This window comes from Stegodyphus dumicola, chromosome 4 (genome assembly GCF_044657685.1).
Source record: "Stegodyphus dumicola isolate Sdum_Otavi_A_Nest chromosome 4, ASM4465768v1".
NCBI lineage: Eukaryota > Metazoa > Arthropoda > Arachnida > Araneae > Eresidae > Stegodyphus > Stegodyphus dumicola.
The window spans coordinates 63763467-63780983 of NC_140771.1; the positions used below are offsets into that span (position 1 = coordinate 63763467).

The window sequence follows — 17517 nt, forward strand, 5'->3', positions numbered from 1 at the left end:
GAGGTACGAATGCTGAGAAGCTGTATCCAGTAACTGCGTACTTTAAGCTCAACATTCTTAAATTTAATTTTAGCTATTTGAGTCATTAAATAAACATTTTCTATTCTACAGTTATTAGTTAATATACTGGTTTCAGTTATGTCACTTTTAGACTTTTCATTTGCACCTTTTTTCTTGGCGATTGGGACACATTAAAAAATGGTGATTTTTATTACAGTACATGCAAGAATTTTTTACTCGACATATTTTACAAGTGTGTCCCAATCTGAAACATCCAAACAGGCACCTTTTTTAATTAATATATTTTTCTTAGCTTTTAACGTCATGTTTCTAGCAGAAAAAACATTCTTTAGTTGGGTGCCGTTTTTCACAAAAGAGACAGTTAAAATTGCACTTACCTGGGCTCTCATTTTGATGTACTTACTGGCACAGATGCGGGGGCGGATTCTACATTTTTATTTAGTGTATCCTTTTTCTTAATATGATTATAACCAAACCCAGTGCAGACTAACATGACTATTTCTTCTCCTTTCACTTCTTGTTTCAGAAAATTCATCAAATTTTCAAGGCATTGGTCATCAGGTTGAGGTGCTTCTTTAAATTTCTGTTTCTCTCCCAAGCAATTAATACTTTTTCAGGAAGGCAGGATTCAACTTAAGGCGTTAAGAAATCCCCATACTTCTGTGTTCTTTCAAGACATTCTAAAGTTATAATCTTGGTTTCTAAATCATCCTAGAGAGTAGGAAGATCCATCTTTACACATCTACTGCTTGCATTACGCATAACCATGAAGATCTCTGACGTATATCTGTACAAGTTTTCTCTTCCAAAGCTCTCTCGAAGCTTGGCGATTGCTTTCAGATTTGCTGTTGCCAGAAAGCTCTCCATTACTCGTGCGGCTCTGGACTGAGGAACAACTGCTTGCAGAAGGTACTGGAATTTATCATCATCTGGAATCTTTGGATCTTCGTGAACTGGCTCCAAAACGTCAAAAATTTTTTTGCTTAGCCATTCAATTTCTGTAGTTTGATCTTCGGCAGTTTAAATTTTCACTTCTCTGGTAATTCAGTTGGTAGGATTCTTCAACCGCTTTTCGATTTGAGAACACAGTTCAAAATATTTATTTCTATAAGGGTCAGATGAAGTAAAATCTTCATATAGCTTTTCAGCATCTTCAGATTGAAGAATTATCGATGTTACTTCCTTTTGGCAAATTTCAAGTCAATTAAACTTGTCTTTACGCTGTAGTTCCAGAACTGAAAGTAGCTTTAAATTGTGAATATCTGATTCCAGTTCTGCATCAATTTTGTTTGAACATGTGGTAAAGGAAGTTCTTAGACATTTCCATTCAGTTTTCAGTTGTGTAAGCTCCATTTTCAATTTATTTTGTGGTAAAGGAAGTTCTTAGACATTTCCATTCAGTTCATGCAAACAATCTATCTAGCTATATCATGCAAACATCGTCCTTAACTATCTCAACCGCAACTACTCGTCCTTCTCTGGCGTCCCATGACGTCAGCCTCTATCTGGCCTTTGATTTGTTGGCGCAGTGATGCCATTCCCAACAGTGTGTATGATACATTTTGGGTAATATTCTCACTGAAGAGACAGCAAAATGACTAATAGATGCAGCCATTTATGACAAATGCTTAATAAGCAAATGTTTGATCATTGGAGAAAAATATATTTATCTAATATCGGATAGTTCAAAATAACTCCCATTGCTGTACATATAGAAATGTATACTGATATACTAGTACTCATATGAATAGATTGCTCTCACCCTTTAAGTCGCATATGAATCATAATTACAAATGTATTTACATTACCTCACACGCAACATAGGAGAACTCTGAAGACTTCTTAAATACAAGATATCCACATCAGATGGTGTGCTGGCAACATTTGGCATGCGCTCAACATCTAATTTATCATCTGGTACCAATTCTTCTGCATCTGAAAGTATGGGACTTAACGGGTTTGCAACAGCAATAACAGGAGCAGATGGTTTTCTGTTCAACAAACTTTTCTCCTCAAGTGCATCTTCAAGTGCTTCTTCATTTAATGTTTCCAATGCTCCCACTATCATAGATTCTTCCATGGTAACCTTAAAATAAAATTCAAAATGGCATAAAACTGCTATTGCAGATTTCAATTCGCATACAAGCAAGAAAGAATTTAAACTCATCTCTCTTTTCCAGAATAAAAAAATTCACATAAATTAGATAAGATGGAAACCTGATCTATATTTTTGATAGCTCAGGTATAAAGTGTTGAGAGAAAATAAATTTTTAAATTTACAAAATTAATCAAGATATATTACAGCCATTTCTTTATGAAAGCATTTATAGTAAAACAAGAATATCTATGGAATTGGTAACATAATAATGTTTTCAGCCTCTTAATTAGTTGATTATAGCATTTTAGAATTTTATTTTTATTACACATTTTAAAGTTTTCTTTTAATTCAGAGGTAAATACACTGCCCTCCAAAAGTTAAGGAACAGCATGCTTTTCAAAGCTCACCATTACAAAAATGTCAGTAACATTTAAATTCACAGTTCATATGCATGACAATAACAAAGTTTAAGAAAATATGCAAAAACAATAGCTACCACTTTTATTTTATAGAAATGAATACTTATATAGAAGTTGGAGAAAAAAATGCAAAAACTGTAATTTTTGTTCACGAGTGTTGATTTTCAGTTGTTATTACACAGGGTTCATAGCCACATTTTAGTTAAAAAAATAAGGTCCTGTCTAATTTCGTCATACACAACTGCATAACTTTAAAAATTAGACTTGTAATTTAAAATATGAGAAATGAAGTACTTATTAAGAGAGAATAAGCATTCCCTCAACCATGGAAAATAATTACTTTTTTTTTGTTTTTAATTTTAAATAATAGTTCAATTTACAGAACTAGTTTACAATGAGAGAAAAAAAAAACTATGGAGAACTAAACTATATTACAAGATTTAATGATGAAATTTCAGTTCAAAATAGAGAAAATAAATAAGGCATATTTATTGTATTTGCTTGGAACCTAATAATAAATACAATTTATTTTTCCACTCATATTGAAATAATTTAAATCTAAATTCTAAACATTTTCTAAATTTTCATTGTACATATATCAGTTTTCTCTTAACAGATATTGCAAGCAAAGTAATTTAAGTAAAAAAGAGGAACATTTCTGAAATCAGAAGACAGAAAATTTACTTCATGCACTCACCTTTAAGCTTAACTAACCTACATACTTGGAAATTAGCGAATATTCGGACAGTCGAGCGTAACTTGAAGGAGCGGATGTGTGTGTGTGTGTGTTGGGGGGGGGGGTAGATTGTAGCCGCTCTTTAGATTTTCCGCTAAATAAATGCTTTTGACATTTCACTATGTGCATCATATAAAATAAACCAACGAAACTAAAAAATATTCTGCTTAGCAAGCACAGTAAAACTCCTTTAAGTGTTCATAAACAAATCTCGGACTGAACATCAAAATTAATTATCTCTGCAAAATATCGCAAACGTTATTGCGCAATACGTGGGCCGTAATTCTTCCCTACGTGATATTACGCAATCGGAATTAACAACTGCTGGTATTGGGAGAATAAAGAACTAAATAACTGGGGTGTTTTTCATTCTAATTTTCAACTGACGGCGTGAAATTTCATGAATAGAATCATTCTTCGCTTGGGTTGGTAGACCGCAGAACTTTTAGTCTTATTCAATCCAGATTGAAAAGTGACCCCCCCCCCCCCGAAAAAAGGTCCGTTGCTTGTTTTGCAGCGAACTGTAACAGTTTCAATATTCAAAATTTTGCGGAAAAAGGGCAGACCCCAACCTTCGTACTGTATAATGTATTGGCCAAAAAATGAAATTATTTTGACTATTCGATTACTTTCCCTTTATTTAAGCCATTCCGAATATTATTCCTTAGAAAGCTAATCTGTATTAAAACACAACCACTTTTGGAAGTTTACTATACTTCAGCAGTTACTGCAACTATGTTATTATAAACATTCATACATATGCTCATAATATAAGCATAACGATCATAATAAATACGAATATGAACTGACCAAGCAGAACGAGAATGCAAATTTTTAAGATCTTGATAGAAATTCAAACGTCTGTAGTACTTGGGTGGGAGGAAAAGAATGCCGAATGTAGCAGAATTTTCTACTGCTTTCGCAATTCTTTGACCAATAGAACGATGGGCACCTGTCTGTACTCTTCGTGCACACCAAAGGTTATTTTAATGTAGAGAAAGGGGGAAAAGCTATTTCCGAGAGTATAACTCACCATCTGACATTCCATATTAGAAAGAAAAGTTGTTTATTTAGTTTCGGCTTTGGTACAGGGAAAAATAGCGCGTTCATTAAAAAAAAAAGCACTAAAAGCAAAAAATAAGCACTAAAAAAAAAAAAAAAAAAAAATAAGGGCTTTAAAGAAAAAGTAAGCACCTATAAGGCCCTTTATATTTTATTTTCAAATATAAGGACTTATAAAGAACGCTATGAACCCTGTTACAGTTTCGTGGACAATACCCAGGAGAAGTCGTTTACCCGATTCGTTGAAGTGGCGGGTGATCAGATGGATGGAAATAGGTATGTCACAAGCTGATGCTACTAGATGTCTCAATCTCTCTCATATTGTGGTTCATCGACTATGGAATTTAGCTTGAATCCAAGGATTCTGTGTCCAAAAGACATCTTCCAGGCAGATCTAGAGTTACGACACCTGCGGGAGACCGTTATTTAGCTCTTTTGGCTCATAGAAGGAGTAACATTATTGTGACTCAGCTCATAGCAGATAATTTAGTGGCAACAGGAACTACTACAGTGCACAGACGCTTACACAATATAGGTTTGTATGCAAGACAACCAGCTGTTTGTATCCCCTTGACACAAAGACACAGATGTGTCCATTTACGTTGGGCAAGAGAACACACCTCCTAAAGTAGTCAACAATGGGTATTTGTTCTCTACACAGACGAGTTAAGGTTCACATTGGAGAGTGATTCAGATCATCAGCTGATCTGGAGGGAACAACGCACCAGATACAACCAATCCCACATTGTGGAAAGACACAGTTACAGGGTGGTGGAATAATGGTTTGGGCTGGGATCTCTCCTGGCGGTCACACTGACCTGCATATGTTACATAGAGAAACTTTGAGATGGTGTGAGATATTGGGATGAGATCCTTATTCTATATGTCCACCCATATGCCACTGTTATTGGTCCTGGATTTCTTCTGATGTATGATAATGCACGACTTTACCAAGCTCGAGGGTCACGGTATGGAGCGGATGGAATGGCCAGCTCATTCCTCAGACCTGAATTCAATAGAGCATTTTTGAGACTACCTTGAGAGACAGATTGCTGCTTTAAATCCTCGTCCAAGATCGTCCAAGATGGATTTCTTCTGATGTATGATAATGCACGACTTTACCAAGCTCGAGGGTCACGGTATGGAGCGGATGGAATGGCCAGCTCATTCCTCAGACCTGAATTCAATAGAGCATTTTTGAGACTACCTTAAGAGACAGATTGCTGCTTTAAATCCTCGTCCATGATCGTTAGATAAGCTTGAAAAAGGATTACTCCATTGTCTGGTTGTTGCTTCCCCTTTCACTGACCAACAACTTAATTAACAGCAAGAAACATTGCTGCCACCAATGTATTGCAGCTAGGGTTGGACATATTCCTTATTAGAACACACTTTTTTAATGTTGCCATCCAATTTTTCTTCACAAAAAAACTGTGATATACTGTTTCTCCAAGACTGGATTTCTCAGCCAAGAGTGCAATTTTTTGTTGTAATTCATGTTTGTATTGAACTTAAGAAACATTCTATGTTGCGTTCATTAAAGAACTGTTTAGTAAACATGTCCTGTAAATTTATTGTTTCTATGTTGTTTCATTCTCAAATTTGATGCAGAAAATATGCTGTTCCTTAACTTTTGGAGGGCAGTGTATTTGGTTTTATAGTACAACAAGCTGGAAATTCTTTTAACTTTTCCAATAACCCTCCCTTTTTTTTCAATCAACATTCCTTAATAAAAATTAATTCTGTTTGTAAAAAAGGGGGATGTATTATGGCGACTTTTATTAGAAAAGTTTAAGCTTGCAATGCATGGATTAGTATAACTAAGGGGCTTTAATATTATACTAAATCAAACAAATGTTAGTTTGATTCAATATCTTAATCTTTTATTGTACAATTTCCAATGAACAAAACATTACGAAATTACTAAAAATACTTTAAAACAGCTGAATTTTTGTACCACTGTAGATTAGAATATTGTTTTTGATATAAAGAACATTATTTATTCACCATAAACTACATATAATTTATAAAACAGATATTAAAATAGGCTATGACTGCAACTATGTATGAAATGTCAATGCCTTTAGTAATTCAATGGTAACATTAATTTTTAAACTTAAAAAAAAAAAAAAAAAAAAAAAAAAACTTTGCATAGAACAGATGAACAAAAAAATATTAATCATAGCTGAAAATCAGAAAATTTTAGACGGTTTTCTAAAGACTGATTTTCTTTTTTTTTTAACCTAAATTTTAGATGGTTTTTCTAATGCAATCTACCTACATCTAGCATGCACATTACCGAATACAAATGCAGTTTACCATTTAATTACAGAGTTACATTTGAATTTAAACTATTATTAAATAACATCAGTATATATTTTTGAGTGAAATAATTAGAAAATGTTTTATAACGTATAGAAAACGTATAGTATTACAACATATAAAAATCATTAATCAATCACCAGTATCATATTTATGATAACTTCATATTGAATTTACATTAACATACACAAAAATATTATTTTAAAATGTAGAACATTAAAAAATGGTACAATTAGTAAATTAATTAAAATATTAGTAAGCTAAAGTAATAAAAATATTTGTAAAATAAAAAAAAAATATTTAAAGCAGAAGCTGATAATCATTAGTTAATAAAAATTAGAAGGATACAAATATATAAAAAAAATTTTATTTTATAATCATAAAAATGTTTAAAAAAGCATAAATATTAAGAAACATAATGAGAAATGTCATAATAACTAAAAAGAGCCTCAACTTGCAACAGTTATTAATCTCATTAATTTTTGTTATCTTCACTCAGTGAAGAATCGATATGAATATTATTATTACACTTTGATTCAAAATTCTGTATAATAGAATTTAGCACCTTTATCAAGCACTAATATGTATTCAACTTTCATTTCATTTTTGTTCCATGTTTACTTCCAACAATGATACCCAAGTATACATATATGGATAACATTTAAAGATGTATTCTCATAAAATCTGTTTACAATATTGAATTATCTGCAAATTATTCTTTGAAGCCAGAATTTGATTTTAATATTCTTTTTAATTAATCTAATAGCTGACTGATTATTAGAACAGTTAGTTTTTAAATTTATTAAAAGAATGTCTATTATGTTACATATAATTTAATTATAATAACGTCCTGTAGCTTTACATTTTATTAGCAATTAGAAATTTTAAACACAATATAAAATTTATTTGCTATTAATAATCAAACAGTAATCTACATTCATATTGCTTTTTAATATAGCTTCATTATTGCTCTGTACAAGTCACTAGAAGCAGCCATTATGTCTGTGATCTTGTAAACCCATTTAATAAAATATGCAAAAAAACAAAAAGTGTAAAAATCAAGAAATTGCATTCGTATACAAAGTCCGTAATCCGGACTCGTCGGGACTTTGGCGATTCCGGATTAGGGGTTTTTTCGGATTATAGATCATCAATTTAAATCTGGTAAGATGGCACGCAGGAATTATACAATTAAAAATATGAAACCGTAATTTGTGAAATAAAGAGCAATCATGATCTAAAGGGTATCAAAAAAAAAAAAAAAAAAAAACGTTAATATTTATTTTACTTTATTAAACATTTCTTTCAATGTAAGTTGTTTAAGTTGCTTCATTTTTTGTGCTAAACGCGCATGCGTAAAGCATAAAAAAAAGTTTGTGGCTTTGAGGTCCAGATTATAGATCATTCCGGATAATGGACGTCTGGACTACAGACTTTGTCCTGTATTATTTCTAGAAAAAAAATCACACAGATATCTTATTCTTGTAAAGATAAATGGTTTCGATTTTTTTAAAAGTTTCTGCATAGAAATTTTATATATTATTCAAATGTTAAAATGTTATCTAAAAGATCTCCAGAACACATTTAGTTCACTTTCTTCCATAAATCACTCACCCTGCCATACCAATTGATTAATAAATATGTATTTTATGCTTAGGCTCAAAATGTAATATAAACAAAGAAATTTCTAAAAATATCACATATTTACATAAAAATATCCTACATTTTATGTAAGATATACAGGGTTATCCAAATTAAACTTTCCCAACTCAGAGGCCTGTGCAGAGTGTTGTATGGGTCATAATGTGATGAAATTTTAAAAACAGACACTTCAGATCATGTGCTCGAGATTTATTAAACAAAACAAAAACAAACAAAAAAAAAATTAGTACAAGAAGTTGCCGATAGGTGGTGCAGCAGATCAACACGACATTCTACACATGTTCTATATGTGTGTTGTGGTTCTTCACAACTCTTTCCATTTGCAAAGCAGTGTGTTCCACAACGGAATACAGTAAGTCCACATTAATTCCACGAACATGTCGAATAATTGCGTCTTTCAGATGTGCCAAGGTTGCTGGGTGTTCTAGGTAGACCCGATCCTTTCAGAATCCCCATAACCAAAAGTCGCATGGCGTGAGATCAGGTGAGCGGGGAGGCCAAGCTGTAGGGAAACAGCAGCTGATCACACGTGCATCAGTAAAAGTTGCCCGTAACACCTGTTGAACGCCACGAAGAATATGGGGAGGTGCACCATCCTGCATAAATATTGTGTCCTGGAGGCGGCCACGTTGTTGCAGTTCAGGGATCCCAAACGTTGTCAACATGTCCTGCTACCGTTTTCCTGTGACAGAGCAGGTTTTGAATCATGTTGGAGTCACCTCTTCAAAAAAATAAGGCCCAATGACGAATGTTGCAGTGAAACCGCACCATACAGTAACCTTTGGAGGGTTCAAGGGCACTTGATGGATTGCGCGCAGGTTTTCACTTGCCCAAATGCGGCAGTTGTGTATATTCACTTGACCATTCAGGTGAAAATGGGCCTCATCCGTCCAAAGGATGTTCCACAGCCAAGCAGCATCGACTTCCATTCTGGTAAGGAACTGGAACGCAAATATTTCCTGAACTACAGGATCCCCGTCAGACAGCTGATGACGACTATGGATTTTTGTAAGGAAAATAACCGAGGATTCGACGCATCCAGACGGTCGTATAGGGCATATCAACAGCACGAGAAACAGTTGGCACACTGACAACACCATGTGGCGATTGGCTAGTGGGATCCATGACCGCCAAAGCAACATCTTCTAAGCGTGCAGATTTCACAACCTGTCGTCCTCTACCTAGTAAAATTCCCAGCTGTCGTGTTCTTTCAAACTTCTTCATCTTATCTTGTAGAGCATGTGGTGTCACTGGTTCTCAGCGTAAGATCTTCAGCTGACGGAATGCTCTTATCGCAGCACAGGAGTTCTCGTCATTCTGGTAGAAAAGTTTCACTAACAGAGCTTTGTCTTTCAAAGTCGCCATTGTGCATCAGCGAGCTGGAAACAACTGCCTGTGGAAGGCCTGTCTTCCACTTTTGTAGGGCTCGTCTTTTGGATACGTTGCGCAGAAGCTTTATTTCTGCAAATCACGTTGCTGCAATATGCACATTACTAGTGTTACAGCGCCAACTATCGGCAACTTCTTGTACTAATTTTTTTGTGTAATAAATCTCAAGCGCATGATCTGAAGTGTCTGTTTTTAAAATTTCATCACATTATGACCCATACAACACTCTGCACAGGCCTCTGAGTTGGGGAAGTTTAATTTGGATAACCATGTACATAAAATTTATTGACAAATAAACATGAATCAGGAATTTTTTCTGAATCTCAATGTGTATTTTATTCTGCCTCTCACCAAAGTCAAACAATTTTGCTCATCAGCTTCTGCTTAAAGTAATTAAACATACAAAACAATAGATATGCAAAGAGAGTCCCACCTCATTCAAGATGAGTTGCCAGTAGGGACAAATGGGCTTGCATAGGGAAAGGATAGAAATTAAATAATCAGTAAAACATGTTAGTCAAAGTTAAACAAGCCATAACTTACAGTAATTAATTATATTTGCAGCTTTAGATTGGGAAACAAGCAAAAATGCACAATTAAGGAATAAATATGAAGAAACAGCTTATAAGCAGTGTGCATATAATCTCCACAAAATATACATTAAATTGAGGTGAAATAATATATTAAATTTGAAGTTTTGTTCCTTTTTAATAAAATTTTTGAATAAGCTTTATTAAAAATGTATTTTATTAATAATTTAATAAATCTTTTATTAAAAAATTCTGTATTTCACCTGTTTTTTTAAAGCATCATACATATTATAAAAATTAACACATGATCACCTCATATCCGCATTCAGATCACTTTTTGAAATAAACAACCTCTTTTTTAAGAATTATCTTTCTAGTAATCAGTTAAAAGGTTCATGTTATAGAGACATATGCATATTATAATCAGGTTTAAAATGTCTGCTTATTCAAATCAAAATATTTTCAAAAAATGTCCCCCTCTTTTTTACAGAAGGGGTGACAGATGAGAAAAGACACGGAAAGAACTCAAAATGGCGTCAGTCAAGTTGTAGGAAGAACAAAACTGTTAAAAATAAGTGAAAATGGCTAATTCAGCTAAAATTACTTATTTTTGGCCTCAAAAGAAAGTGTAAATTGGAAAATAATCATCTGTTAATAAAAGTCGTCATTCTTCAAGCTAGAGGGCTGTCAAGCTACTATGAAAAATGAAAAAGCCCGATTTTGTTAATAAAAGCAGAGTCTGGCCTTCTAAGTAATTTAAAACTATTACATAATAGTATTAAAGTAGAGTGCCAAAACTTTGGAGGAAAGAAAATGTTTGTAGAAGAATTAACTGTACATTTACATTTATACAATTTTTACATTAGATAATCTGAATTAGCCATCCATCATCTGCCCTCCAATAGGCTTTAAGCAGAAAATTTCATTATCCAAAACTAATTATCTAAAAATTGGTAAGGCTAATGCCAGCTTTTTTTAAAGTATTTTTAATTATTTTCTTAGTAATTTGGTTATTTTTTAAAATTGTGACGAAGTAAAGTATTTCTTCTTGTAAGTGTTCTGTTGTATTACAGATCCTTTTTATTCTAAGAAGCTGTGAAAAAATTGTGTTAATGATGATTCTTTTGAAAATATTAGAATTCCAGTTTGTTAACTTTAGTGTAGAAAAAGTGAATTCTCTCCTCTTGTCGTAGACTTTAATAAAATTGTAATCAATTATATTAAGGTCAAGGTATACTACATTATTTTGCACCGTATTTGTTTTATTTAGCTTTAAGCTAGTTGGGTAGATATTAGCTGCTTCTATTTTGTTATGGTTGTTAAAGGCTATGATATCATCAATGTAACGATAAATGTGTTGAAAAAATTTTTGTTCGGACAAATGTCAATTCTCTTGTGAAAAGGAATAATTCGCAGACGGAGCTCGAAAAATTTCCACCCATTGGGATCCCTTGTATTTGTTTAAAGATACAATTGTTAAAGAGAATATAATTATTGAAAAGCATGCTCGTAAGAAAAAGTTGCCATTTTTCATTATCAATTATTGTAGAAATCTGAGGAATTATATCTGGTAGAGCAAGCAAGCTGGTATAAATTTCTTCAAGCGGTAAGGTAGTATAAAGGTTTTCGAAATTGTAGCATTGTATATGGTCGATTTTAATTGAATTAATTGTCTTAATTATGAGTTCGTTACTTGAAATCGTCCAGTTGCAATGCAGATCTTGAAAATCATAGTTATTAATCAAGTCACATATTAAACGAAGTTTTTTTGCAAAAAGATAATCTATTTCTTTAAGATAACTTTTGGTATTATTGGCAATGAACCTGAATTTAATAGGTGACTTATAAAATTTTGGAAGAGCATAGAGATTTGCGAATCTGTTATTATATTTCTGTGGATGTATCTTAAGTCTTTTATGTAGTGCGTTAAATTTATTGATAAGAATTTTGATGTTGGTGGTAATTTTTTGGTAAGTGCCATTACTATTTAGTTCTTTGTGCAGAAGGTCGAAATAAAACTTTTTTCAGAGAACACTAAAATTGTTGCTAGCTTTGTCAATTTTTGTAATGATAAAATTATCTTGCAGTTTGTTGATTAGATCAAAGAGTCGTTTCTTATTGTGTAGAGAGTTGAAAGAAGGTGCCTTGAAGAGTGAATGTTGAAATTCTGTAATCAGTGCAGCTTTCCATTCAAGAAAAGTGGTAGTAGGTAAATTGGATTTATTACTAGCTAACATGATAAATTTATCAAGATCTTGATTGAATTGTCTGAGGCAAAGATGTTTATTGATTCTAAAAGTAGGACAAAATTTGGTGCCAAGTTGTAAAAGGTCTCGTAATTCTAAGTCTTCAATGATGTTAAGATCTCCTGTTATCACACGTTGGTGGAAAGGATTGACATATTTTTGGTAAAGAGCCTGTTGGCAATGACACATGCTATTTTCTTGAATCTCATGGTGGTTGATAACTAGTTGACCTAAGTTCTTTTCAAATTTAAAGCAGGGCTCAATTTGGAGTTGTTGGTTCAGGAAGCAAGTGTTGATATTTTTTGAAAATGTTAGGTATTTTTAGTTGATTGTACAGTTTTTCCAGTTTTACCAGGCAAATTTCTTATTGTTTATGTAGTACTATGTTACAACATTTCGTGGAGCTACAGCTCCTGGTAACTTTTTAGCAAGGTTGCTGCAATGTTCCTACCTACTATATATATATATATATATATATATATATATGTAATTATTTCAAATGCGTAGATGAAAGCAGTGGACCTCCCAACAGCTTAATTGTATTAGGCAACGGAGGTTTTTCGATATTTGTATCAAGCATCCCCCAACTATCAGCAAGTAATCACGCTGATCTGTTGGCGAGGGCATGCCATAGTTTTAAAGTGGAAGTGTTCATGTTCTAATGTATAATTGTATTATTTATATTGAATTGTTTTTTTTGAATACTTATAATATTTTGTATTGAAGTGTAAAATATGTCAATCTTTAATTGCCTACGATGAGAGGGAAAAATGCACATAATATATTATTCAAAAATTGTATAATCTATTTCTTTTCTAAGTTTTATCTGAAGGAAGAAAAATTTAAAATATTTTCTAATCAAAGCTTATTATTATGAAAACATATTCAGCGAAAAAAATGCATCATATTTGTGAACTATCAACATGTATCATATTTGTGGACTATCTGGCATTTAGAGATTTTACCAGATATTTTCATTCTATTCGAACTCTTTTTATGAAAAGGACTTTCAAAAAACAAAATGGACATTTTTAACAAAATTGAGGACTTTTGTAATTATCACTTATTTATTTATCAGTATTCCATATTTATTATGTTATAGTCTTAAAATTAGTCATATATTGTATATTAATTTATAACTCATTGTTTTAATGTTCAAAATTTCATATGCTATAAAGTCAAAATTTTATATGAGAAAGTCATGGACTATGATAGGCCATAGTTAAAGCTTGTACGCTATGTTCTGGATGTTTTCATGTCTTTTCTGATACTTTTGCTTCACTCCTGTACTAATGCTTTTCTCACCCCGGCCTCTCTTTTTGACGGGGGGGGGGGAGATGTAAGATATAAAAAAAATACGATGGCTTTGCTCTTTGCGAACCAGCATCCTTTAATTAATTTTCTGCAATTCAGCATCTCCGCTTAGACCATTACCTTCTAGAACATTCGCACCTATTACATAACCTCCTCATATAAATGCTGTGTCATAAGTTTTTCTACATTTTTCTAGAAGCTACTCTGTAACATAACCTTTCATATAAATGCTGCGTCATAAGTTCTCCTAAACAGATGGCTTCTCGCCTTCGTCCTGCTAACGCTTCCCCTATGCTCCTCTTTTCTTTGTTAGAACGTTATGATGTATTAAAGTTTAAGTCAGTCGTATCTAATAGTTCAATTACTGAATAAGTTCTTTGATTAACTCCATCTGGAAAAAGTCATCTGCTATAAAATAAAATAAAGATATGTTTGCTGTTAAAAGTGAAAAGTCCCGAGTCGTCATTTTTCTCCATGCTTCAAACATCCCAGCTTCGTCAACCATCTGCCAGAACGTATAATGGAATAGCCTGACCATTCGCCCACAATGTGTTGGAATAACTGAAAACATTACATATATATATATATATATTGTATTAGGGTTCAAAGCCACTGACGACATTTTTCAAATTGACAAGTCTCTCTCAGAGCAAAAGGTGAGGCGGTTAAATAAAGGGTAGTAAATAAACTTTTTCTTAGATATTGTAAACACAACTTTATTTCAAGTACCTCAGCTGATATAATACTAATTTAACTAAATTGCTAATTAGTGAAACTAAAAATAATATACCAATTACCTCAAACACTTGAAGTGTGATTTTTCATTTATCAAATTAAACTGGTTTATATTCATTTTTCCTTTAACAGAGAACAATTCGAAGACTTACAGTTCCTTCACTTTTTTAAAATCTTCTTTCTGCAGTTAATAATGTTATTACAATCATCTACTGCATACCCCATTTTGACCCACTAATAATATTTTGTTCACTTCTAGTGTTATTTCTTATTTCACTTATATAATTATTAAATTCTACAATCTATATTTATGTCTATGTTACAAATACCGTAAAATTAAACCATGATCTGCACATTTACTGTTGTAATTCTCCATGCCTAAATCATTACCTCATTTCTACAACTACAAGTTAAGATAGTATGAAAAAATATTTGGTCTAACGGAGTTTATTTGGCTCTCTGTTTTAATCATTTAATGTATACATACTGACGTAGCAAATTAACTAAAACAAAACTGATCCCATTAGTCTTAAGTGTGAAGCGACAGTGTACCCATGACTACTGATAAAACTTATTAATGCAACTGTATTTTATATGAATTTTAACAAGGAAGAAATGCTACAGAAACACATATAAATTTATTGAAAGTGTTTGGTGTACGTACAGGTTCTGATAGGACACAGAAGATAATTCGAAAAATTTGAAACAGGTGATTTCGACCTTTCTGATGAGCCATGTTCTACGCGACCATCTTTGATTGACAACGATGTTGTTAAGACCATTTTGGAGTAAAATCCTTTTCTGACAAAATCGAAGATTGCAGAAAGGTTTAATTCAGCTCACGAAACCATTTCGGATCATATTCGGAAGATAGGATTGGTGTAGAAACAGTCAAGATGGGTGCCACATGAATTAAGTCAGAAGAATTTGGATGATTGAGTCGTCATATGCACATCTCTGCTTGCTTGGAACAAAATCGATCCCTTCTTGAAGCATATGATAACTGGGGATGAAAAGTGGATCACCTACGAAAACAACATAAGGGCACAGTGTGAGCCCAGAAAACCTAGCCCTTCCACCTCTAAACCAAATTTGACTCTGAATAAGAGAGTGCTGTGTATATGGTAAGACATTCGAGGATGTGCTAAGATAACATCATAATAATACATTATGAGATTTTAAAACCAAATGAAAAGCTTAATTTGGAGAAATATTGTCAACAACCGGATAATTTAAAGGTAGTAGTCCAAGAAAAGAGGCCGGCGATGTTCAATAGGAAGGACAGCATACTGCATCATGATAATGCCAGGCCACATGCTGCTTTGGAGATTCGTAAAAAAACTGCAGAACTAGGCTGGAAATTCTGTTGCATCCACCATATTCCCCAGACTTAGCACTCTCTGACTATCACTTGTTTTTTCCCTTAAAAATTTTTGAACGGCAAAAAATTAAAAAATGAAGGATATCAAACACGCACTAGTTTCATTTTTCGCATCAAAAGATACAACATTTTTCTAAAATGGGATATATAAATTGCCCTTATGCTGGCAAGAAGTCATTATTAATAATGGCAATGATATTATTTAATAAAGTTTACTGATGGTAAAAAAAATGTATTGTTTTATTCCAAAAACGGACTGAACTCTTCTCGTAGACCGAATATTAATATTTTTTTAAAAAAGCTCCTATTTCAATAACATGGGGTATAGTTCATAGAAATATGTTTAAAAGCAGCATATAATGTGAAAAGTTTGGAAAATATTGATTTGAAAGAGCTAGAATTAATCAGAAAATATAGTTATTTTATATTTGTATGATCTTGCACTAGTGATAAATTAATGTTTCAATCCATATTTCTTTTTTTTTTTAACTGCCCAAACACATTTTTATTACCTTCTTATATATTAAACCACAAAACAATAGTAAAAGATTGAATAGGTTGATAAAAAATTACCTGTTTTTCTAAAACAGTACTGCGAGATCTTTGTGGTGCATTAGAAGCATCTGCACTTTCTGACCCAATTTTTGATATTTTTGCTGGCAGATTTTCACTTTTCTTTGCTTCAGGTGAATTATTTGGAGGAGGCCTAGCATTAGTGGACTGTTTTGTTGTTAGTGTATTAGGAGAACTTGAAAGGTGCTTTTCATCATTATTATAGGCAAAATTAATATTTCCCATTTCATGCTCTCTTAAAGTAAGAATTAAGACACGAAAGAGTTCCCAGTCACCAAAGGACATATTCAAAGTCTCTTTCAGTTCTTTCAAATCACAAGTCAATAAAACTTGACCATTTATGTTATTTTCCTCGATGGCATGAATATAACTTTCTAGTTTTTTCTTGTTTAGTTTTTCTTGTGATCTTAATAAATCAGCAATACCTGACACAGATAATGAGCTGAGCTTCTCCTGATCAGGTAAAAGCTGCAATCCAAAATACAGATAATTAGCAATTTAAATTATAGGGAAAACAAACTAACAGCAAACAACCATGAAAAGCTAATATTTTTCATAATAAAACAGTTTTATATGAAAGAAAAATTAAGAATAATAATAAAAATCAAAGAAATTTTAAGTCGTTTACCAATTTAAGATTTTAATAGAGATAATTATGCATTGCAATGTAAGTTACGATATATAATAAAATGGCAACCTTTGAGCTTACCATGATGGAAGAGGACTTGGATGACTGATATACAGCATGTTGGGTAGTCATTTGCTCTGGTGAAAAATTCCACCATGGAGATGGGGCTGTAGGATATACAGAAGAAGAAGACATATGACTATGCTGAAATATATCTTTTCTACTCAGAGGAGGTGGATGAGTACCATATGGCACTGAAGGTCCAAAATCCTGAGTATGTAGAGGTGTTGTTAGATGTTGATGTAGTTTCACATTCAGAACATCCAGCTTACTAGGAGGAGGACTAGAAGGTTTCAAATCACTTTTAAGAAATTCTGAAACTTGCTGGTGAGTTTCTAAAG

At 32.7% G+C, this 17517-nt stretch overlaps 1 protein-coding gene across 2 annotated transcripts in view; it reads right to left on the minus strand.

Moving 5' to 3' along the window:
- Positions 1-17517, minus strand: part of Arms (Ankyrin repeat-rich membrane spanning) — a 144016-nt gene that overhangs the window by 6699 nt on the left and 119800 nt on the right. The window contains exons 21-24 of one of the 2 annotated variants that reach the window (XM_085815025.1): positions 17198-17511; positions 16489-16956; positions 10143-10178; positions 1830-2107 (exon numbers count right to left, since the gene is read on the minus strand). In XM_085815025.1, coding sequence (XP_085671151.1) covers positions 1830-2107; positions 10143-10178; positions 16489-16956; positions 17198-17511 — 1096 coding nt within the window. The remainder of the gene's footprint in view (positions 1-1829; positions 2108-10142; positions 10179-16488; positions 16957-17197; positions 17512-17517) is intronic. The other variant, XM_085815026.1, reaches the window with a different exon arrangement.